The sequence below is a fragment of the Cinclus cinclus genome, chromosome 22, assembly GCF_963662255.1.
Source record: "Cinclus cinclus chromosome 22, bCinCin1.1, whole genome shotgun sequence".
Lineage (NCBI taxonomy): Eukaryota > Metazoa > Chordata > Aves > Passeriformes > Cinclidae > Cinclus > Cinclus cinclus.
In genome coordinates, this window is record NC_085067.1 from 666350 (window position 1) to 691848 (window position 25499).

Here is a 25499-nt window from a genome sequence, read left to right on the forward strand (position 1 = left end):
GGCGGCCCCGCCTCCCTCACCTTCCTGCCACTCACAGCACTCCCCCGGCCAATGGACTCTGCTCCTGAGCCAAGTCCCGCCCCAGGGACCCGCTTTTCGCCCAATCGCAGCCGCCCATCCAATCCAATTAGCCAATGAAGAGAAACGAAATCCCGAAAAGAGGTTACTGGGCCAATGGCACCGGGAGGCGGGGCGGCGGCATGACCGACAGCTCTCTTCACCAGTGGTCGAAGTCGGGGGGCGGTGAAGGAGCCGCCGCTGCACAAATCACAGAGCGCGGCGCCGCATGACGGATAAGGAAGTGGCCTGTGCGCCCGCCCACAGGCGACAAGCGTCCAATGGACGGAGGGGGATCTGCTGACGGGCGGCGGAAGGGGCCAATAGCGGCCCGGGGCGGGGTGAGGTGAGGACGCGGCGCGCGCGGGGTCGCTGTGGGCGCTGAGGGGGCGGCGGGAAGCGGAGTGCTAGCCGCGCCAGGGGCGGGCTGAGGGGCAGCGCCGGCTCCCGGTGTCCCCCGTTCCTGCTCGTGTCCTTGTGCCCTTCCACTGCCCAGTCCCTGTGCCTGCCGGCGGCTCCCTCCGTGCCCGCTCTGCTCTCGCCCGGGTCACGGTGCCCTCGGGTCTCGCTGGCTGCGGGCCGGCCCCGCTCTGTCCCGTCGGGGCCGGTCCCGCAGCACGGGCGGCCGACGAGAGCTGCCCGCGAAGGGCGTGTGGGTCTGTGGGGTTTTGGGGCCTGTTTTTCGAGTCTCTAAGAACCGGAGAGCGGCGAAGCGCGGGGCCCGTAGGCTGTGGCAGCAGGTGGTGTCACAGTGTCACGCCGCGCGTGAGCTCCCCTTGGCAGGAAAAGGGAATAAACCGCTAATGAGAGGGTGTCGATGCTCCCAGCAGCACGGCCGTGGCCCGTTGCCCGAGGCAGTCTCTGCGAGGCTCCCTTCAGCGTGCTCAGAACACGCTCAGGGGGCTCAGTGCGAGGTACGTGTTAACCAGGACTGAATTTTTTTTTTTGATTGTTGTTTTTAGTTCCCTCACGCTATGAATCTGCATGCTTGGGAACTGCAGTCTCTTTGGGTAAGGCATCAGCGTTCCCTAAAACACCGGGATGGTTAAAAACCTGCCCGTTTTATCACTTTCCGTTTTCTCACGTGAATATTAATCATATCTGATTAATATTAATATGTTTTACCTCAGAAAAACTCTCCCAGGTTACTGGAGCCTTTCCCATGGTGGTGGAGTTAAATTACCATGAGGGGGATAAAGAGGTTCCTTCAGGTAACTGAACTGAGCAGTTCCAGAGGCAGTCGGTGACTGACAGGGGATCTGCTCCTGCTGTGCTGGGAGGGAGCTGACAGCCTCTCCTTCCCTGCCCCTGGCTCCTGTCTGGGCAGGAAAAGAGCCCAGCAGGGCTGTGGCAGGACATGTGCAGTGCTGAGGTGTTGCCAGCAGATCCCTGAAGGTGCAGTCCTGTCATCTGTCCTTTCTGTTTGACTCTGAAAACTGGACAGCATCAGGCTCCTTTGCACGGGGAGGAAGAGAGAATATAAATGTGATAGACTGTTGTGATACCTAGAACCTCAGTGGAAAATCTTTGCAAGAATGGGTTTGATACTTTGGGGATAATTTATAACAGTGGGGTTTGGGTAATTTTTGCCTGCTCTTTGAGAATGTAAGCAAGAAAAGTCTTGCGGGACTGAAGATGGGTTCCTCTGTTAAAGCTATTCCTGTTGCATTTGAAAATACGATTACTAATAGTCCAGTCTGGAATTATATCAGAGTTTTGCTGTCATGTCACCATTTTAAAAGCAGAGACTGCATTTAAAAAAAAAAAAGCAAGCAAATTTTGGTTTACAGCCATTTTATATTACCTACTGGAATAAGAGACAGAATACATACTTTAGAACTTACATTTGTAGCTGTCTGTTTGAGGTTTCTGTTGGAGCTGATAACAAGTTTGGTCTGAATATGGCGCACCCCAAGGGTTCTCCTGGTTTCTGCTTCCCCTCAGGCTCTGGGGAGGTGTGGTGTGGGGGAGAAGGAAGGAAGTGGGTACAAAAGGGCACAGGGCTGTGTTGGCAGGACTGGAAGGCTTTTAAAACTCTCCCACATATTTCCATTATGGACTTTTCTTTTTCTCTCTTACTGCAAAACCTTTTCAAGTAGTAAAATGGAGCAGTGGCCTAATAATCCATGTCTGGGAAGTTTGGTTCTCGGTGTCTCAGTGCCATTATTCAAGTCCAAGCACAGAGTGTCACCTTAAATGTTTGTTCAGTTAGATACTTTACTGGGCAAGCAAGTATCTTGCCTTAGAAGTACCCTGAAAGTGTTGGATGCTGTCATGTTGGTGGATTCTCAGGAGCAGAAGTGCAGAGTTTGCAGTCCTGACACTGGCACCTGTTTTCCTGACAGCCCTTGACCACTCCAAACCACACTCACCAGCTTCCATCTGGGAATGTTCATAAAATCTGGGACCCACTTCATTGCTTTGAGATGCACTCAATGCAGCCATATTCTTTTATTTACCCTTGGGAGCTGCAGCAGCCCCGCTCAGTGAGGTGAGGGCTGGTGGGGGATGTGATTATCTTGGTGCCCATGTGGAGTTCTGTCAGGTGCCAGCGTTGGGTGGCCCACCCTAACAAGTGTATCTTCCTTGCACACTGGGTTCATGAACACTTTCAACTGAGGTCCCTGGCCTCTGTTACACTGTGAAACTTAAGAGCTCTCAGTTCAACTGCTTTTTAGGCTGTTCATACTGGGAAAGTTAAGAAGGACAAGATCCAGTTCATTCATAAGGAAATATGTGTAAGGAAAAAAACAAAGTGTAGTAAGGAAAATGTGGAATTTGCAGAGTGCTCACCTAAAGGACCCTTTGTTTCCTCAGTAGAGGTCTGTTACTGCATATAGAAGTCAATATTGTGCATCAGAAACACTTGTTCATTTCTGAAAATCCACAGCTTCAAGTTAAGTCTTTCCTGACTCTTGAGAGATTCATTTTCTCCTTGGATTTGACACTTGCTTTGCAGGGGTATAATCTCTTTGACAGTGCTCTGCATAAGGGCAAGGGATGGTAGACACGTTGTAATCAGCTAGTCCTGTTTCTCTGATGTTCCTCAGCAGTGTTTTAACCTTAAAATTCTACATGAAAGTTTGTATCATCTTGAACAATATAAAAGGTAATAGTCCCGTTCCAGACGTGATTTGTCAGCTTTTTTTTTTTCTTGTCCCACATGAACTAGCTGTGAAAACAGGACTCAAAATATTAGAATAAGTCTTTTGATTGCGTTTTATGTATAAATGTCCTTCAGCATTTAGGCATGTAGGGGGTTTGTGAACCTTTAATGCAGAAAAAAATAAGTGGAACAAAGCATAATAAAATGCACAGATTTGTCTCTGATCCACAAAAGGGGTGCTCTGAGCTGCACTATTGATAATTTATCATGTGGGTGTTTGACAAGCCCACACATACCCTGATATAACACTCTGCAGATACAGTCCTCAGTGTTCTGTAACACTCTGGAAATATTTAATTCATAAATCCTGATGCTGAAGCCCTTAAGGTGTCAGAAGCATGGTGCTCATGCCTGTGAATCTGTGCAGGTTTGGTTAGTCAGATAAATACCACGCTCCAAATAGACTGTGATCCTAACGTGCAACAGAATAAAGAAAATATCACGGGATTAAAATTGCCATTCGTGTACGTTAGCCCTTTTCTTTGCAAGGAATAGTTTTCCAGAGTTGTTGTCTTTAAAATCTTTTCTCTGTGAAACTGGAAAAGAATAAATTAGTCCATTAATAAAATGCAGAGAGGAGCAGGGGAAGAAATATTTTGGTTTAGCTTTGGTTGTGTATAAAGGTTTCTGTCTAAAGGTTTGACAGGATGGCAATATTCCTTCATCTAGGAGGAGGGCAGGATCTGCTGCTCTTGTGGAATGAGGAACAAATCCCTGCCCTGCTCAGGGCAACGTTTTAATAAGCTAGAGGGAAAAGAATCGAGTAATCCTACTGAGCAGGTGACCTCTGGTGAGGTTGTCAGTCAGGCCAACAGGCAGGGTGAGCCTAGAGCAGGACTGTGGGAATGTCCACTGCCTTGGACAGCAGTTAAATGATGGAGTGGTGCTTCCTGGAGCAGGGCAGCAGGATGTGCCTGGCATGAGGTGGGGACAACTGGTGTGAGTGACAGATGGTGTCATCCATGGCTTCTCCCTGATGTTGGACATCAGATCTACAGGCACCTGCATTGCTTCCCTGGCCCGTCAGCCCCCTCTGGCTCTTGCAGAGCAGTTTTTTTGTGGTGGGATCACAGGCCTGTCCCAAGTCTGTCCAGTGTGCTGCATGTACAGATACGATGGTCAGGATTAGCACTGCAGCTTGAATTCATCCCAAAAATGCCACCTCCTAAACACTGAGCTCATGCTCTGCAGAGCTTTCTAGCCAGAAGTGGTTTCTTTTGAGAGTTCTAAAGGATTGACTGAGTTCTTTGCTGATTGCAGTGCTTAAGCATGAGCTTGGCTTTAAGTGGGAATGCTCAGGTGCTTACAGTTGGTTTTTAATAATTAGTCATGTACAAACTTAAGCCTGATTGTTTAGTCCTTTCCTAAACACCAGTTGCAGGAGGCAGAGGGGACATCTTTATCCCCTGCTGCTTTCTGGAGAAATGTCAGTTCTGTGGTTCTCTCTGTTCTATATTTCTTTGCAGCAGAAATGACCCTGCTGCTCTTTGTCGACAGTGTTTCCTTTTATCCCTCTCCTGGCAGCTGCTCTTGCTCCATTCTGATCTTGGAACGGCAAATGAATTCCCTCTGAAGCAAATGTCAAGCCAGTAAAGATGTTGAAGCAGCAAGAAAATCATCTCTGTCTCTGAAGACAGAATTGGAGATCTTTGTGAATGAGATGTTCTTAAAATAGCTGCACAGCGTGTTATCTTCCCTAGAAGGTGCAGAATTGAAAGCATCACCACAAGGCACTTGTCCTTGTGCGAGCAGCATCCCTAAATGATGGGTTTTGGAGAGAGGAAAGAAGCAGGCTACTTAGTTTTCCTCCTCTCCAGGCAAAAAGCATTGCATGATTTTAATCTCTGTATGATGGTACATTTTTGTGTTTTCCAAGAGTTCCATCGCTGTTTGCTGCTTGCTTAAATATGTCATGTGTTGAGTGACCTTGTTCTCCATGATCCACTGTTTCTGGAGTCAACTGGTAGCTAAAATTGGTGCCAAGGCCCAGGCTGAGTAGAGGTGCTCTGAATGGCCCTGTCTAAGGACCAGGGTGGCCGTGGTCTCTGTGCAGAGCAGAGGTTCTCAGCTGGTGGGGTGTGCCACTGCCTGGATAGGCTGAACTCAGCGTTGACTCGCATCATGCACTTCAGTTCATGTCTTGATTCAAACCTGGTGTCCAAGGAACAGCAGCTTTGGAAATCTTCCATGGAACGTTGGAGCCACTGGTTCAGGTGATGGAAGCTCCATCTCTGTGGTCAGACAGACAACAGGCATTGGTTGTACATGGAGAATTTGGTTAGCTTGGGAGCTCTTGCTGAGATTTTTCCATGCTCAGCTAGTTTGGGATGTTTGATTCCCTGACAGCCTCAGGAGAGAGTAAACCAGAAAAGTCTGATACAACCTTTTGCCAGAATCATGAATAGAATATTTTACATGCCTGTGAATATCTGAATATTTCTATTTTTCTCCAGTGTGGTGGAAGGGGAATTGATAAGTAAAGATACTAGATGCAAAAATGAAATCACTTATTGAAGAACAGGGATTTTTATAGCAGTTTCATAATTATATTAATAACATGAGAAATGTTAAAATTTTGGCAACTTCAGTTTTTTGTCTTTTTTTTTCTGAAGGTGGAAATAATTAGCTGTACTGATATAAACACTGAGTTTCCAGAGGTTTCTCAGTTGTTTTAAGGCTATTAATGTTTTTCCTAGTCCTGTTCTTTGACATGATAATATCTCTTTAAAGGCCTTCTCTGCCAGATCAATTCCTTTCCTACCAGGAGAACTAAAGCTTTTCAGCTGTCTGTCCAATTTATCCTTCTGGACTAAATTTCTCATATCGAGATAACCAACAGCAAGTCTCCCCTCAGGAGATTTGTATCAATTAGTTCTGCATCACTAATTCCTGTGGTACTGGGGGACCAGTGGGTTGTAAGAAAGCTGCTCTGTAAACAGTTTTGACTGTTGGGGGTTTGTCTTTACTTTCTTTTGGTTAGAGGCTGTGGGTGCCATCACTGGAGCTCTTGCTCGTGCTTGCCCTGTCCTTGCCCATGAGGCCAGGCACTGCTTCACTGCAGAGGACCTGCAGGGCTGTTTTGGGCTTGTGCTGCCTGCTGGATTTGGGGGATGCAAGCTCTGTCTCTCTGGCTGCAGCCATGCCACCCCTGGTGTCACCTGCTCTTCACTTGGCTGGCCAGGTGGCAGGTGGGAAGTAAATGCCACTGTTGATAATGTGAGTGGTAAATGCAGTCTGGCAGGAAAGCAGGTTAGTCTGCAGCTGGAATGCAGGCCAGGCTTCACCTAATCCCTCCCTTAGCTACAGAGAGGTAGCTTTAATCTATTTATTCTGCATTTGGTTGTTTTTTCAGCACTGATCTATCTGCAAATGCCATTGCACTGTTAGTCTGTTTCTATCCGTTTGCCATTAGCAGATGCGTTGGGACATGAGGCTGTTTCCAGTCACTCCAGTCTAATCCCAGCACTGCTCTAGGATCTTGGGAACTGCTCTGCATTTGTACAGAAGTAGATGACGTATAACGTGTCATTTTTAAGAACCTGCTACCAGCAATTTTAGGACTTTCTTAGACAGCTGATTTTCTTTTTGCTGATGTTTTAGACAAAACTAATTTTGATAGGATTATTAGAAGAGGAAAATTAAAAGGACAGAATCATCCAGGAAGCTCATTAAAATTGAAACCCTGAAAAAACTGGGTAACTGGGCATTGATTCTGTCCTCCCCCCCTCACTTCATGAGCAGTATTGTATTAAAAGTAACATGTCTGCAGGATGATGTTTCAACGTCTGTTGCTGCTAAAAAAACCCGATTTGCTTGTTTTTTCTTTTCTACATTCTTCCAACATTTGCATGTGTAGAGCTATCCTGTATATTTTCATCCCATCTAACACAGCTCCTTTCCAGGGAAAAGGCATCAAAGGGAATGGGATCCTCCCTTTGCTTTGGAGGGGGATTCTGCATTGCCACTTGCTTGGATCAGATCTTGGGTGAGTGGCTGTGGAATGAATCCTGTGAGTGAGGGCTTGGGGCTGCTCAGGAAACCAGGCACAGGCTTGGTGCTCTGAGATGTGTTTGTGTGGAACAAAGAAGTTCACAGACTGTCTGGCTCCTGAAATATCAGTGTCACATTATGTGATTAAACCTATGCAAATAAATGTCCTTATTTTCTGTTCTCAGAATTTTTGCAGGGGAATCACATTTTTAAAAAAGTATTTCACTCTGAAGATGCTCGATAATTATGCTGGGATTTAGATATTTTTATTCTTGATAGGCTGATTCAATAAATTGATTCCAAATCTAACTTGCTGAATGTTTGCTATTTCAGTCACTCTGGCTGTAATTTTGTGATAGTAAGCAATATACTCTCCTTCGTTTCAGTTTTGGATATTTACTAACATATACATGGTTGCATGTGCCAGTCTTAAAATTCAGTTTATTTACAAGTGTGACATTTTTCTTTCTCTTCAGTAAATGTACTATGAAAATACAATTGCATAAAGGTTCATAGCAAGAAGACAGAAAAAGCTAGCCAATAGATTTGAAATAGTATTGGGAAATATTTTCTGATCTCTAGTCATTATGATGTTGTGTCTTTCAGTCTTGAAAGTAAGCATGAGAAATTTAAGCATGGTAAAGCACATGATTAAATACATTCCTATCCAGAAAAATTCTTGAACTTGATTTGAAGCATGTGCTTTAGTTATAGTAATAACTCATAACTATTCCTTAACATCAGTCAATGTCAGACTGACTAAATATTAGAATTGCAAGGTAAATATTGCAGTAAATAAGATAAATATGGGTGTTGGCTTTGCCATAAACTAGTCAGTGGTTTTGACTTCTGCAGTCATTTTTATGGCAGTTGAAATCAGAAAAGAGTGGAAATTTCAACTAATTTTTAATATGCTGAAATGTATTAAGTTACACAAAAGAATCCATATTATAGTAATCCTGCATATATACAGGGAAAGAGTACCCAGCGTGCATGGCAGATGGTTTCAAAGGAAATCCTCGAGAGCTAGGATTAAAAAGCAATTTTCAGCAACTTTAAAATGGGTCTCCATATTTGGGTCACAGATATTAACTCTTTCATTGCCAACAAATGAGGGAGAAGTCTGGTGAGATTGTTATGGAAATGTTTCTCCCAGTAGAAGCTGACCAGTTCGTGCTAGGGAAGAGAGGTGTGAGCAGGACAGTTGATTCTGGCCCTGGCCCTGTTCTCACAGCAGTGGGAAGCACAGTTTTGGCATACAGAGACAGGGATATAATGCAATAAATGGGATTCATCATCCCACAAACAAACACGGGCAGCCCTCTGAAAAATCGTGTGTTTGGCTTTGATCTTTGCCAACTGAAACAAACTTCCATAAAGACTAATGGATAAATAAGTTTTTAGCATGTTAGGAGCAGCAGATTTATACCTGTTTAGCTTCAGTAAATTATTACCGATCACTTTATTAAAGTGTAATGATTTTACAGATAGCATTTCTGTATTCCTTTTGGATATGGTGAGCATGTATGATATAGGATAAATAAGAAATTGAACAGCAATATTGTTGCTCCATCATAGACAGGAATGAACATGGGCTCCTAAGTTTTGCTTGTAAGGATGTCTGTGCATGGAAAGTAAGCCTGTTTTCCTCGACCGTGTTTTAGGGGCATACTGGTATTTTATTATTTGTTTTTAAAGGTTATATAGTAAAATGAACAGTACCACACAGCCATTGTTGCAGGCTGCAGCTGTTTGGAGGTGGCATAGGAGCATGCATCAGTCTTGTCACCAGTCTGAGGCACAGAAGGGGTTGACTGCAGGTCAGCTTTGCTGGAGGATCACGAGAAGGCACTAGGCTTTTAGTAGATAAAAATAGGGCAGCAAGTTGGAGATTATTTGCTTTAACTAACTTGTACCAGTTAGTAACCGTGTCAGGAGCGTAGCTCACATTTACATCACTGCTCTTTATACACTTTGGCAGCACAAAGGAACCTCAAGTTTGTCGTGAACTTTTCTTTAAAAAACACTTTTACTTCCAAAGTGGAAATTCAAGTTAGACCTGAAGCACTGTTTATCACTGGACAATGAAACAGAGGAACTGATACTGTTTTATTGTGTTCCCAAAGCTCAGCTGTGTGTATTTGGAGTAGGTTTGGAAAGCTTTCTGAACCCAAGTGCCTGATGCTCTGCAAAGTGAATTATAGCAGTAACTGCTGGTTTGAATATCAGCCTAAGAAGTTAATAGTGTTGCTCTCTGAGTATTGCATTGGCTGTAAGTTTAACAGAGGAGGACTGCACTTCTGAAAGGGTGTGGTGAATGTCCCGGTGGGATAGCCAGCTGCCGGTGTATCTGCTAAGTGTAATTAACAATGCTAATGAGAGGTGGTTTCTGCTGCGCTCAGCCAAGATATTTATCAAAGGTCGTCTGCTCTCAGAAAGGAAAATGTAGGTGATGGATGAAAATAAGGCAGCTTTTGGTGTTTAGTTTTTGTACCAGAGCTAGAAAGTGTCAGTGGACTCAGGATGAGCTTTTAAGGTTGAATTTGTTCTTCTGGGTTCTTGTTTCACATCACTTATTACAGTAAATCTGCCCATGTGCATCTTGATACAACCTTCAGAGGGCAAATGAAAGTGCTGACATTAGATACCAAAACTTGAACATCCCAGGCTGTTGTCAATCATTGTATGTCACCAAGCTGTGCTACTGTTAAATACTTGGGGAAAAAAAATTCGTCTGTGGCAGCAGCTATCTTTGATCCATTTGTTTGTAAATGTGCTTGAGAGTTCTGCCTTACATATTTCAAAGACTCAAATCTTTCAAAGGGAGGCAAAACAGATCAGTTCGTTATCTTCCAGGACTTTTGTTTCAAGTAGTTTTTGAAAGTATCTGTGACAGGATCTGAGATAAAACCTGATCCAGATGTCTTTGGATAGCCAGAGAAATCTGTTTGCTTGACTTCAACAAACTTAGGATGCGGTTCTAAATAAACAAATTAGTGTTGGCTTTAGAGAATGAGTTGCTTTGCTTTACTCACTGTTAAATCATGTATTCAAGAAAAAGCAGTTTCTTGTGTGCAGTCTGTTGTCATCTGGGTCCAAAGCAGGTTTTTGTATACAGAATACTGTAAAGTAATTATTATGTCATTGTACAGAGTTCTGAGTACAAGAAAGGTGTCTCTTTAAAGGAGGTAAATGCTTTCTTATCTCTAGCAGCTATTATCAGGAAATATTGAAGGGTCAATCCTCAGTCAGAATGTCTCTCTACTTAAATCTTTTTGTAGGGTATATTTTTAAAGGTTTCCAGAGTAGGTGACTGAAAGCAGCAGCCTGTTCATGTCAAAGCCATACATCCGTGTCTGATGTAACTGGTCAGAAAAAAGTGAAAGCTCCCATAGGATCAAATTGAGTTATGGTTGGGCTTCTCAGCACTTCTTCATTAATGGCACTTCAAATAGCAAGTTGAGGAGAAACAGATAATGAAAATTGATTCTTCTCTGCAGGTCTCTTGCTTACTTTTGGACTTGGACAGGCCTAATCTGTGAAGATAATTAAAATTCCTCTACTCTGGATGCTGTAAGTGATTTTTTTGTTGTGTGTATTGTATCTAGTTGAAAATATGCACCTGAGGTATCAGCATTGACCAAAATATCATGTAGAGAGGTTAGAGGGCTGAAAAAACTTGGAATGAAGAATGTTCCCATTGGCAGTGACACAGGGTGGTAGCCCTGGCTGTCAGTCAGTGTGGCAGCTGATTGAGTTTCAGGTGCCATGATAACATAGGGGGACATTTCAAATACCTTTTGCTATTCAAAAGCCTTCTCCCAGACAGGCCTTCCCACTTCAAACCTGTCCCTGTGGTAGCAGAGCCTTTGAAGCATCTGGGATAATGCCCCCCTAGGGCAGGGCATGGGCTGTAGCTGGCACTGCAGGAAGGCAGAGGACATGAAGGAGGCTGGGAGCAGCAGGCCATGGCTTTGACCTTGTTGCAGCATCCCTTCAGGGCCCATAGGACACAGCTCTCTTCTAGTTAATTGTCACAAGTGGGGGGAATGACACATTTCTTATTTCTGCAAGAGTGTCTTTAAAACATCTGATATTCTTCCACCAGTTAAAGCATGCAAAGAGCTCTGCAGATCCCCATTTTCTCCCCAAAGCTGTGGGAACAATTTTCTGGCTGGTAGAACAAAGAACTTGGAACAGATGACATAGCCAACATCTGCACCTGGTTCACTGAGGAAGGGAATGTTTGGCATAGAAGCTGAGCTCCCTTCTGCCAAGAGAGCCGTGCCGATGCAGTTGTTCAGGGATGAGGATGGCAGAATGTCTTTTCCTTATTGACTCACCAAAGCAATTTCATTGATCTGTCAAAGTTAAAAGAAAAAATTGGGAAGGAAAATGTCTTTACTTTTAAGTATCAGAGTTCAGTCAATGGTTAATCCAGTGCTGTCTAACCAACCCCGTTAAGATTTTGATGGTGTATCACTTCAGTTCCGATGGCAGACACATCACATATGGGTTGCCATTTTGATGGCTTTGAATGGTAATCTGACCCATAAAAACTGAAGCATAATATGCAAACTGATTTTTTTCTGGCCTGCCCTGTTCTTGGTGCCATCTGTGTTAGGATGGAAACGAGCCTGCTCAAAACGTGGGCTGCTGGTTTTGAGCTGACCACAGATGGGTTTGAAAGAATAGCCTTGTGAGAACAAGGGGAGGGAGGATGCTCCTGTGCAGGAAGTTTCACTTGAAACCATATTATGTCTGCTAAATCCTATGGCCTATGGAACAGCCACCAGATCTTTCCCTGAATTCTTCATATGGATTCGGTAAACTAAATTTACCTTCTAAATATCAAGAAAAACCCCACAACTTACAAATATTGCTCTTCTTCCATCACTGCATTCTACTGCTGTCATCAATAATGGAACACAGTACAGGAAGCTGACGTTACCTGACTCTGTCAAGTATTTGCTGTGCATCTGTTCAGCAAAACTGGGCACAGTAAATTATTTCATGAGTTTTGTAGATGAGTTTTAATCTATAGTGTGAATCCTGCTGAACTTTCAGGATTCAGGCTGCTGTTTCTGGATTTCTGTCTTTGACAATTAATAAAAGTCTGTGTTGTAGGTGAAGGTGAGTACCTTTCCTTTGTTGTTGCATCTCAGATCAAAAATTCAGATATTTAAGTGCCCAGTTCTCACTGTGGTCAATGAGATCTTGGTTTTCTTCTCATGCTGAGAGAGCCTGTGCTCTAAAGTTAGAGATTGACTGCCGTTGTCTTATGTGGAACCACAAATGTCCTGGTACTATTTATAATCCCATGGAACACATTAAATAATTTTCTCCGGTTAGCAATATGGTGTACAGAACTCTGATTTCTTTTTATTCCCTCTCTTTAAACCAATGTCATTGTTTGAGTGACTGTTTTTTGGCAGAAAGGAAGCCTGTAGAAGGCAGCATTCATTGATGAGTTTCATGGTCATGACACACTTGAACATCCCTCTCAAGACATCTTGAAACCTTTTATTTCCAGGCTAAATAAACACCAATTTCAGCAGTGTCTCATCTACTCCCTTTAATTACTGCTGTTGAGAGAAACTTTCTGCCAATGCAAATGTGCTATTTTGTCATGTCACATCAAATTGCATCAGCCTTATATTTAGGAACAAAAAGAGGGGGAGGCTGAGACAGGATGTGGCTACAAATGGAACCAAAGGGTTTTCTTAAATATAGGCTGAAAATAGACAATCGAGGCAGTGATGCCTTTTCAAGCAAAAATCCATGAAAGGGAAAATGAAGGCAGTGACGGCAGAGCAAGGCTGGGGTGGGCAGAGGGAGCTCGGGGGGAGGAGGGTGCTGGCAGGGAGGGGCTGCACAGACACCCTGCTGTGTCCGAGGGGCAGGAGGTGCGTTTGGGCTCTGTAAACCCACACCTGGCTCCTGTGTGCTGGCTGAAGGAGGGGAGCTGGCCTTCCCTCCAGCCTGTGCCTGCCCTTTCCCCGAGGATGTCTCCCCACCCAGCAAGAACTCAGCTCTCTAGACTAAAGAGATTGTGGGAAATAGGCATAGGCAATATTTGAGTGGAGTTCAAACAATTCCATCCCACCACTTTAAAGTGTTGTGTCTCTATTACAATAATATTTTTTAAAACTTTTTCTTTAGAAAACATTAGCAGCTTCCCCATGGAAAACACTTTTTGCCCCCTCAGTATTGGGCACAAAATGATCTGTTGAAATCAAATGCATAAATTATGGAGCTTGCTTTGAACTGATGAGTCTGATCAGAGCCTGGTGGCAATTAAACAGAGTTCTGAAAGATCAGCTGTGTTTGAGAACCAGCAGAACTCAGGGAGGAAGTGATCTGTGGGTGTGTGAGCAGCACCTACTTAGCAAATTGGAAAAATAATACCCATTTCTTACATCTGAGCACTTGGAATCTCTCCTCAGAAGCTGTTGGTGATGATAGAGGTAACGTTTTTATTCTTGTCACCAAGGATAATAAAAACGCAGTAGAAGCTTAGAAACCCCTGTATTTACAGCATTGTGACAGGCCTAAGTCAAGCAGCACTTCAGGTTGAAGCCAGAGAGCAAAGGCACCCAGGACTCCATGGCTGGATGTCACTGGTCCTGCAGGGCTGTAAAACATTAAATATAGTGATGCTGTATGTAAGAACAGAGATGTTAAATTCCTCACAACAGGCACGTGCTAAATACCTGCACACAGTGCTGGAGGGGAAGAAGGCAAGGCAAGGTTTCCCCGGGGCTTTCCAGCCCCTGTGCAGCGTGGAGGGCTCTGTGCTGGGCTGCACAGGGGCCAGCCCACCCTGCAGCCAGCAGAGCAGGGGCAGCCCCGGCGTGTCCTGCCTTTTTCTGACCCTGCAGCAGGCCAGGGGTGCTCCCTCCAGGCTGAGGCAGCAGGGCACAGCCCTGAGACATTCTCATGCTACTTCCAGCATTAATTTGCATAGAATTCCTTGGATTTCTCTGTCATTTAACCCACTTCCCAAGACTTAACCACATCTGATTTTTGCCTCCGCTGACATTTTCTTTTCTTTTTAAACACCTAAACATTAAAAACCCCTCACTAAAATGTGAATATTTTCATAGCAAGGAAGGCATTTCTGTAATACTCTTTCAAAGCAAATCACAGAAATATTAAATGGGGGAGGAAAAATACAAATGTTTGATTTTTAGAGTTGGGGTTTGTTTGTTTTGAACTGAATAAGTCTGAAAATACTAGATAAAAACTGCAGATCAAATGAAAAGATACCATAAGCAGCATCCTCCAGACTGTTCCTCAAAAAAACCACCCAACTGACAACAGTACAACAGAAAAGTGTTCTTAATTAACATCTTCAGTTAAAGGAGAAGCATTGTGGATGTCTTAAATGTATTATTAAATCTTCATTGTGTAGATAATTGGATGGGGACAGACACTTGTGCTGAGTGCTGTGTCAAATTCATCAGGGCCTGCTGTAATTCTAGTGCACTTGCTGGATTTCACAGCTATTTGTCTGGGTACAGGGTAATTTGGAGGGTTGAGTGAAGCCAGATGACTGTAATGAACTCATTTTGTGTTTTTGACTCAGTTTGAAAAAAAAAAAGATGCTATTTATAGGGTATTTTGTATTGTTAAGACTTCTGTTCGTCCTGTCCTTCAAAGTTTCTCTGGGTCGCTGTCTTTGCTTCATCACCGATAATTATAACAAATTAATTCAGCATAATTGAGTTAATTATTAGCGCTGGAGGTTACCACCAGGACTTCGATTGAGCCAAAGCTTTTATCCCCCTTTTCCTGAGGTTTCACCAAATGTAAACATAGCAGAATCACGGGTGAAACCTAAGGCAGCTCCATTTCCATCAAGTGCTTTTGCTGCTCAGAATTGTCCTGCCATGCTCATTCACTCAGATGAGTATTGGTAAATGCAAAGGGAAAAGAGTTTCTCTCACCCCTTTATCTCTGCCAGAGCTCGGAGTTACTTCAGTTACTCAATAGAGTTGGTGTGTTGTGTGTAATCAGTTAAGAGCGAGCCCTGTACTGCTGAGAACAAATGTCCTGTGGGGTTCTGCAGGATGTCAATGTTTGCAAGAGCTTCTTGCTGCCCACACCTTTCTTTTTCTTAGACTGCCTTTCAGCTACACTAGGCCTTGGAGTGACAGTGAAGTTTTGGGGAAAGCTTGAGCTGTGGCTTTAAGAGCTCAGAAGTGTCCCAAAGACATGGTGGGATCTGCCCCTGATTAGCTGTTGGTATGGAAACAATCCCTGATTAGTGAGCTGGGCCAATCCCCCTAAGAGGCTAAAGGCACCCAGACTTACATGTCCTGTAATACTGCTGCTTAAAAGCACTGCTCAGGATGTGGTGGGTCCAGTTCATCCACAGACAGGGTTTATGCCAGGGAAGGGGTTGGCGCAGATTATTGCTGTGATTGAGAGTGAAGGATTGGCAGATGCTAAATTTCAGCAGGAGTGGATTTGGAATGATAGAAGTTGAGCTGTTCCTGACACTGCTGTGAAGGATAATGTGAATAGGGAAGGACAGCTCCAGGATGAGGGGTAGATCTCAGGGCAGGGCACAAGCCCCATCATCACCATCCTGGCCAAATATTTTTCAATTAAACTTTAGTCAGTAGTGTAGATCACAGTGACTTTTGCTGTTTTAAATTCTGACTCTCCACCTTTACGAGTTTGTCAACTCTTGTACTTTCCTAAGCAGAGCTGTTTCTTCCCTGACAGCTCCTTGTCTTACCCTCCTGACTTTTTTTAAAAAAATTATAAAGTTGGATTGAATGAGCAAAGTGAGCACGTGTTAAAGAATAGTGGTAAAATAAACTTTAACCAATTTCAGTCCTTCCTGAACAGTGAGAAACCAGTAGAAAACCTTATGTAAGACTTACTATTCTTCCCATGCTTGTCTGAGGCATAGAGTTGATGTGGTCATTAATCAGACAGCATGGTTTTGCCCTTCAGAGGCACTTCCATGCCTTATGCTGCCAACTGGGTATCTGTCTGTCAATAGCAGTTGTGGCAGCTTATCTGGTGCCCACTTGGATGTTTTAGGAGGTGATACAAGCTCAGCCAGAAAGTTGTTGCACTAACTGGCATAATGTAATTGAGAGAATCACAGTTGCTGAACTGGAACTAAGCACTGGAACATTTCAAAATACAGTATTTACAAGAAAGGAAAGAATGAACAGGCAGTTTTGGTTTAAAGTTGATAACTCAATTCCTATTCAGGCATGATCCCAAAGGTAAATACTTACAGATTTGGCCACTGAGAACAAAATTAATTTTAACAGCAGTTGAACTGAGCAGTTCAGAGCTGGGAAGAAGTTCTTTTGAGACTGTGCCTTTCAGAATTTTCCTTAAGCTGGGAGAATAATTTTCAGGAAAAAAAGTGGAGAAGTTTGAATTGCACCTAAACCAGGGAGGTTCCTGTTTTCACTAGTGAGCATGCACCAAAGAATATTACTCTAATTAGTCTGATCATGCTTATTAATTATACAGAACAAGGTAATCTGGCCTCAGCATGGGCAGAATGTTTCCTCAGTGGTATAGGATTGCGAAAGCCTGAGTGTTTTATTTGCAGTATTGCATGTCTCTGCTCTGTGATACCAACCAGGGTGTAAGGTAAGACATCTGCCCTGTGGCTTAGGTTAATTTATACAAGTGACCATTATGCCCAGCTCTAGCACTCTTTTTCATTCTCAAGTTTTATCAATTCCAGTTCTATACGTTGTATAAGTATATTGTAATTTATTATGTGTTCTATTTGCAAACTGTGACACTGTTGAATAGCGTTAGGCCTGGTCCTGATGCTGTAGAACTGCATGAAGGGTGTCCAAGCAGTGGCGAGTCCTTGTCAACAGAGATCTTTGGGATCTGTCATTTGCCAGTTCTTAATCCTTTGTGTGCTCTGCAAATAGTGTGTAAAGCAAATTTCTACACGGCAGCTCTGTGCCCCCAAATTGTTCTGCACAGTCACCTGACACTGCTTCTGCCTCATGCATCAACTAAAAACTAAAGGGGAGAGGAGCAGAAACAGAAGTGAACAGTGCAGGCCCGGCTAGCATCACTCACGCAGTGGGACTTTGCAGCTCGTGTTTAGAAAGGACAAAACCCCAACAATGCCCGGCCCCTGCTCGTCAGAAGCGATCACATCAGAGCCGCAGAGCTCAGCGAGAGGCAGCGAGATGTGGCTGCTGAAGTGACTGCGGCATTGTCCGTGCTCACCCACACAGCAGGGCTGGGCTGCGGGCAGCTGCGGCTGGGGGCGGCCGTGCCCGGGGCTGCCAGGCGTTCCGAGCCTCGCAGTGACTGTGAGCAGGCACGGACGGATGGACAGACGGACAGCAGAGCCCCTCACACTCCCCTGGACGTGCCAGGCGCTCCCGTGCCCCGCTGGGCACCGAGGGCAGCGTGACAGTGCCGTGGGCAGCGGTGTCCCAGCGCAGGGAGCTCTGTCCCTGCTGCAGGCACTCGGGGCTCACAGGCCTGAATCTGGGGAACCTGGAAGGGAGGACGGATGTGGCTGAAGAGTAAGAACCTTCTGGGTGGCAGCAGTTCACTTGGTGCCTTCCCGGACTGATGTCACAACGTGAACTAAGGTGTTTTGTGGTTAAAGAGATTTTGAAAGGCTTCCAATTTCTTTCTTGTTTTGGCATTCTTATTTTTCCTGAGATCATGAAGTTTGACGAGGATGGGGAATCATAAATTCCCGAGTTAAGACTTCTGAGGGTGTAATACTTCAAAGTAGTAAAATACATCTCTAGCCTGTATACTGGAGGAAGAGAGGGCAGAGCAGGAAGGAGGAGCCAACCTGTAAACAGCAGCAGCTCAGGTAACTGTTGCAGTCCTTTAATGAACACTTCTAGTTTCTGGAGCCCAGCTTTGGTGGCTGTTTAACTAGTTTGGAGGGATTGGTATCGTAACTGTTGAACTGTGGGGATTTGCCTGAAAAACACTCACGGCAGCAGAAAGAAAAAGTAAACTGAGAGCAGTAGCTTAGTGTCATCTCAGCTCCATCAGGGTTCTGCTGTGCACGAGGTCAATTGTCAAATCTGCTAATGCAGAGTGAAGATTAATTGGCTTTGGTCAGCCTTTGCTTCACTATCTGAATATCATTATCAGGAATGTAAATGATTATGCAATGCAGAGAAATGCCACAATAGTCTCAGTGTCTCCTTTTATACTTGTCTCTTTGTGAGCAGGGCTTTATCTAAATGCAAATGTGATTTCAGCCTTCTGATTAGGACATTATACAGTCATCCATTCCACAAAAGCACAATTAGCAGATTATTTTATTTCTGACTCAACAGTTCTTGGTGTAGATAGTTTGTTTGTTGTGCTGTGCACGATATTTAAATTATCAGAGGGAGATTTAGGTTATTAGTCAGGATTATGGCCAGATTTTGTGAGGTGGAGGGTTTTTGCGTTGCAGATAAAACTGGTAACATTTGTGGGATTCGAGGGGAGATGTTTTTAGAACAAAAGGCAACAGTGCAGATTCTTACTGTGCTTCATTGTTCTTTTTGTGCTGAGGAAGGGGCAAATCACAGTAGAGGCTGTGCAGATTCTCCAGTGCACTGGGAATCTGCACAAGTGCAGAGTGCAGCATTACCTGTTGGCAGGATCTAGCATCTGTTGAGGTGTGCTTGTACAGGGCACCAGTATCTTAGAATTTAACAATGGGCAGGTCATGAGATGATTTCTTATTAAACAGCCACTTTACCAAAATAGCCATCAAGTTATCCATGTGCTGTAGTAGATTTCCAGTGAAGTTTTCACTGGATGAAGTTACACCCTAAGAACAACATGGATATTTAGTGATAAACTTTCCGGTGAAGCTTGCCTATATCATAGCATTTGTAGCATTTTTGGAGCTGTGAATCTGTCAGAACTCGGGTGTTTTGTTTTTTTTATTTGAATGAGAGCTTCACAGGAGTTTAGGTTTGATAATAGATGGAGTCAAAATTTCCATCTTCATATCTTTTAGAAAGACCAGTTTTCATGAAAAGGCAAAGGATTTTTTTTTCCCAAAAAGAAATCATCAGTGCAAATGTATTTGTCACACGATTTGAATTCAACAGCTCATCATTTTCCTATGAAAAATTATTGCAGTGGAAAATTCCTAATTATCTATAGTGAAACATTTTCAGTTCCATTGATCAGCTTCATCTTTCTATATCCATATGTTTCCATTACTGGTTCCTTCCTCTCTCCCAGAGCTGCTTTTCTGTGTGCTGGAGCAAGCTGTCCTGAACAGTCCCAGCACATGAGGGATCTTTGCATTTGTGACAGGAAATCTATTGCACCACTTAGGTTTAATTAGAGCACAGTGACATATGATGGGTTTACACATCAAAGCCTAGGAACAACTTCACAGATTGGCTCTGGTCCCGAAGTGTATTTTGGGATCTGTATTGAATTTTGGGATGTTTCACTGTATTTAATGGTAATATGTGAAATGCAGGGTCAGGTTCTTAGGGTCAGTAGAATTATACAAATTCTTACCAGCCAAGGATATAACCCAAAAAACTTGAGTGTAAAGTTGAATTTGGGTTCAGATCAACTTGAATCCAGCTACATATTCCATTTTCCTGTATTAGATGGTAAAAACTTCTCTCTCTCATGGAGAGAAGGGCAGGGAATAATTCAGTCTATATGTTACGAGTCACAGTTTGGAGTTGCTTTTCTTTCTGCTGCTGGAAGGGGAATGCAGGGATCTCTCAGCAGACTGTTGGGTGTGTAATCACTTCCCATACTTGAATGCCAAAGTGAAATTAATCCAAACCAAAAATGCACAGAGCTGATGTCCAGCATAGGTTTCACTGCAAAGAGAAAAGGATACTTTACAGAAAAAAAAAAAAAAGTTGGAAGAAAACAAGAGATTAATGTGTTGAAGCCTGGGGGTATTTTGATCCCATTATGATGGGCATTTATAGGTGCACAGAGAGGAGATTTTCCCCACTGCAACAAGATTTAGTCTGTGCAAATGCACAGCCCAGGCATGTAATAGCTGTCATGGTGTACTCTGAAATGCATTTGGCTAAAGGACTTAAATTACTTAAGAAAAAGGAAAAACCTATTCCAAATAACGAGTAGATATCATAATGGGTGCTAAAACAATGGCATACACCTACTTCATTATTTAGTTGCTTATTTATTATCTTTATTCTTAAGAGTAATGATGCAAAAGTGCTTTTTTGCACATGTTAATTTAGTTCTCTACAGATGGCAACCATCTGTTAAATGACAAGATATTTACAGTCTTTGATTAGCACTTTATAGGACTTGGATGGACTTTCTGTTACGACATGTAAATATAGTTATGGAAGTGAAACTTGGTAGATTTGTTCTTTTCCTGTTGCTGTTACCAATACATGTAGAATCTCAAACCTGGCAATGTTTTTTTCCTGTCTTCTCCTATATTTATCCATGTTGTTTCCAGCTGAAGCCTTGACATTCTTGACAGAATGACAAAATAGGAGCTATTGTTAAATTGCAGCACCATTTGTAGCCATTATGAGCGTCCTCATTCTGAAAAGCCACCATGTGGATGAACTCCTAGGGATGCTCAAGGAAAGCACTGGAAGTTTGAAGGACTTTAGGGATCCTGGCTTAGCAAGTGGGAACCTCTCTGTGAGCTGTGACAGAGGTTTGTGTAGGTACCTAAAGCTACTGAGTCTGTAAAACCCTGGCACACGTGTGATCCTCTGGGGCGAGTTCCACGCTCGGTGTTTCACCCCTTGAGCAGTGGCAGCCGGCCGCCGTCTGTCCCCGAACTCAGGAGCTCTCATTCATTCCATGTCGGGCTTTCTGGCCCTGCGCTGTTCCTCTCACTGTTATTTCCCGTTCTGGCCCTGTGCTGCTCCTCTCACTGTTATTTCCCATTCTGGCCCTGTGCTGCTCCTCTCACTGTTATTTCCCATTCTGGCCCTGCGCTGTTCCTCTCACTGTTATTTCCCGTTCTGGCCCTGTGCTGTTCCTCTCACTGTTATTTCCCGTTCTGGCCCTGTGCTGCTCCTCTCACTGTTATTTCCCGTTCTGGCCCTGCGCTGCTCCTCTCACTGTTATTTCCCGTTCTGGCCCTGTGCTGTTCCTCTCACTGTTATTTCCCGTTCTGGCCCTGCGCTGCTCCTCTCACTGTTATTTCCCGTTCTGGCCCTGTGCTGTTCCTCTCACTGTTATTTCCCGTTCTGGCCCTGCGCTGTTCCTCTCACTGTTATTTCCCGTTCTGGCCCTGCGCTGCTCCTCTCACTGTTTTTCCCTTGCAGGCGGTAGCTGCGGTGCTGTGCTTGCTCCCGGCCATGCCGCTGCCGGAGGCGGAGCTGGTCCGCAGTTCGCTGCAGCTGTACCGGTACCTGCTGCGCTGCTGCCGCCGCCTGCCCCCGGGCCCCGTCCGCCAGCACTACAGACACGCCATCCGCCAGGTCAGACACCCGGCTGCTGCCTGAGCCAGCATCACTCCTGCCTCCTCAAAAGCTGCTCTCCTACCAGCTTGAGACCCTAGTGCATTTGAAGGGTTATAGTGGGAGTGTGCGAAGGACCTTTTTTATTTGTTTGCTTTGAATATAAAACCTATTTTTCTTGGCTTTCATCTCTAATTCTTGTGTTAGTCAAGAGAGTTAACAGTCATTACTTACTCCATAAACGCATATTTTATGATGAAACCTACTGGTTCCTTGTCAGTCATTTATGTATTACCCATCTGGGTAAATCTCATCTGACTGTTCATATTCCATACTTCATATGGAAGTAATTTCATGCCTTTGATCATACCTGATGTCCTGTGTCTTTCTAGTTATAACATACCAGACAATTTCAGTTGTTCTGAATTGAAGTTCTCTGGGTTTTTTGTTGTAGATGCATGAAAGGAGTAGAATACTTAACATGAAATTCCATATGAGAGGATTTGTTATAGAAAGAGGATGGCCAGGTGTTACAGTGTGTAGTTTTACCTTTCCAGACCAACAGTTTATTTACAACAAATATTTTTCTGAGATTTAAATGCTGTCTTTATCTTGACAACTCTTGTGTTGACAAGTCAGTGACTCTTGGAATGTTGCAGAGTTTCAAAGTCCATGCTGATGAAGATGATCCTGAGCGAATCCAGCAGATCATTAAGAGAGCCATTGAAGATGCTGACTGGGTGATGAATAAAGTAAGTGCTTCAGATTTTCTGCATTTTGGTTTCAGTTCAGAACAAAGGGGAAAAAAAACATTGGAAAGCAAGTTCTGAATAGCAAATTGTTATCCTGGATGTTGAAGAGTCTGGGTGAAAGGAAATACCCAGCCAGGAGGGATCTGTGGTTGACACACATTTAAAAATTCTCTTAGTCACAGTAACTTTATATACAGTATACTTTACACAGTATAAACTGATGTTGGATTTTTTTTCAGAACCAGTAACAATTTAGGTTGGTCTCTGTGTCTTTGTTTCCATGAAGAATTCTATTAAGTGGCAGCTAGTGTCACTCTATTATAGGAGAAAAAATCAAAATACAGCATTTTGCAAGCCACATCTTGCTATGCGTCATATGCTTTCCTAACAGAATCTATCCTCAGACAATTTACATGAACTTCCAGAACTACTGTTGTTTTTCCTCAGACCTTGCCCATGGCTGCAGAGACCAGGGATAGACCACACAGGGGTCACCCACTGGATCTGCCCCTGTGCTGGCTGACTGGTTTCTCAGATGAAAGGATGAGGGTGCTTCCCATTAGACAGCTGAGAGTGAGTGACCTGTGCTTCCTGGCATTTCAGTCTGGCTGGGGAATGTGAGACATTGACATGGTGTATAATGAAACACGTCAGAAGTTCAACTTGCTCTCTAAGTATCTGTGATTTAATTTACTAAGTGACTGTTAAGTCCTTCTCTCTGCCAGTCCATGAAATCCAAATGAGATTTGTTACAGGAACAAGCACAGATTAGTCACAGATTATGATATTTTAGCAGTAACCAAATTCTAGCAGGTACAATCTAGTCAATAACTGTGCCTGATTTATTGTTTTATACTGCAAAGGGAAAGCCTACCAAATTTCAATCTAACTTACAGAAAATGGACATAAATTTATGTGGATCGTGAAGAAGAGTTGTAATTCCTTGTCGGTATGAACTTTTACTTAGTTATGTGCTCTTTCCCACATTTTCTTTTCAGTATAAAAACCAGAAGTAGAAGAGGAAGGATGAAGCCAAGAAGGACTTTGGTAAACATCCTTAGAGGACTTGCTGTCAAGCCCACTACTATATGAGAATTACTGCCTGAAGTTTTCTCTTGGATAATATAAATACAATAATTTGTATTTCATTGGGATGTCATGCAGCTAAATTGTATTTCTGAAGCTATTTAATTTTGTAAATTGCTTTGTGTAGTCACAAACTTCTAAGTTAAAGCCCAGGCTTGCCTAACATTTGAGTGACTTATTCCATTATACCGTTAGGCTGGATCGAGCCTAGCAGTGTGTGCTAATGTTTGTTGTGCAGATTCTCTGGGGACAAGGTTTCCCTGCAGCACTCGCCCTGGATGTGGGGACTGAGCGTTTCATTCTCAGTGTGTGTGACGCTGGTTATGGCAGGCACTCTGCTGGCTCACCCCGGCCCTGCTGGGACAGTGGTGTTGTCAGAGTGCCCCTCTGGCCATGTCTGTGCCTGCTGAGTGGGGTCTGTGTCCGCTGAGTGGGGTCTGTGCCCTCTGAATGGGGTCTGTGCCCCTTCAGCCAGGTCTGTGCCTCGGACAGCACGCTCACTGTGTAATGCTCTGCAGCTCAGAGGCTTCACAGCGCTTTGCAGCACGTAATAAATGTCCTTTAAACAGGGGAGTGGTGTCCTTTCGGAGCAGCCCGCCGTGCCGGTGCCGGTGCCGGTGCCGGTGCCGGTGCCGGTGCCGGTGCCGGTGCCGGTGCCGGGGCGGTTTCCCCACGCAGCCGAGCCGGGCGCAGCCCGCCCGGTGCCCGCGGTGCCCGCCCGGCTGCAGTTGCGGCGGGCGGCCTGCAGGTGGCGGTGCCGCCCCGAGGGCCCTGCAGGAGCGCGCTCCGGGCTCCCCGGGCGAGGGGAGCTGGGCCGGACTAACGGGAACGGGGCTGCCGCTCAAGTTCGGAAAGTATTGGATCAAAAACCTTCCTTTTCTCTGCTGACCTTCCTCTCCTGGAGTTCCTGCTCTCTGCCATCCCCACTAGTGTTCCTCTCTCTACTCCCGTGTCTTTCACATCACCCTTTTATTTTATTGTCTTTATTTTACCTATTCCTTAATGCTGTTCTCATCTTGTCTCTCTACCCCACTTATTTCTCCTCCTCAAGTCCTTTTCTGTACCAGATGATACTCAGTGTTATGCTGAAGCCAGCCTTCTGCTTAACTTCAGATAAAGCAGGAAGGTAATAGACTTTCTCAACAGAGTAGGTTTTTCTCCATGTGAGGAAAGACACTTTGTTTTTCTCCCTAGGTACATTACTTTTTGAAATTGCAGCCGTTCTGGTTTAAACTTTCAAAATAATTTGATGCAAGGTAGAGCACAGAAAGCTTCAACCTTGGAAGTTGACAGGTATATCCATTATGATCCTGAACACTAAGAAAAAAGCTCAAGCATTTTTGATAGAAGCTCTCTGAATGTGCTGCTTCTGATCAAGACCAGCAAGCAGGGGACCTGTGCTGTTCTCCAGGTCTGTTCTGTGTGTGTGGTCTGTAGCATGGAGATGCACTGAATTTTGTATAACTGCAGCAGTGATTGAAAACTCCAAGACTTAATGGGATTAACAGTGTATGGAAGCACGGCAGTTTCCTGAACTTTAAATGTGGGGTGACTACACACCTCTGTGGCTTTAATTGACTTTTTGTAGTGTGAGATGTAATATTTTGTTCAGTTAAAATATAGGATAATAGCATGTGTTTAAATAATTCTTACATGCCTGTTATTTAATTTATGGCTAGTTCAAGAAGGAAAGGACCATGGAGCTGGAAGGTACAGCCATGGCATGTCTGCAGCTCCAGATGTCTGACGTTCCAGCTGGGACATGGGAGCATCAGACCAAAGGTATGACAGATGTAATTGGCATGGAGGACCAGGATCTGTGTATTTTAGGATTTGGAAAGTGATAGAGCATTCAGTCCTCAGAAGGGTACAGACATCATGAGTAAATATTTTGAAAGACAGGAGGCGTGAGAAGATGTCTGAGAGACTTTTATACAAACATAATCTGGTTTTCAAAGTAAAAAAGCTTTTAATAGAGTCAAAGATAATTTTATTTACTCAGTATACAAGTAACTTTCCTGCTGGTGAGGAGATATAATG

General features: G+C 44.1%; 1 protein-coding gene across 1 annotated transcript; it reads left to right on the forward strand.

Moving 5' to 3' along the window:
• The first annotated feature begins 744 nt into the window (after positions 1-744).
• Positions 745-24029, forward strand: LYRM9 (LYR motif containing 9). The gene is made up of 4 exons (XM_062507065.1): positions 745-975; positions 21494-21642; positions 22281-22373; positions 23372-24029. Exons 1-4 carry the CDS (start codon positions 861-863, stop codon positions 23387-23389), a joined length of 375 nt encoding a protein of 124 aa, XP_062363049.1. The 5' UTR covers positions 745-860; the 3' UTR covers positions 23390-24029.
• The last annotated feature ends 1470 nt before the right edge of the window (positions 24030-25499 follow it).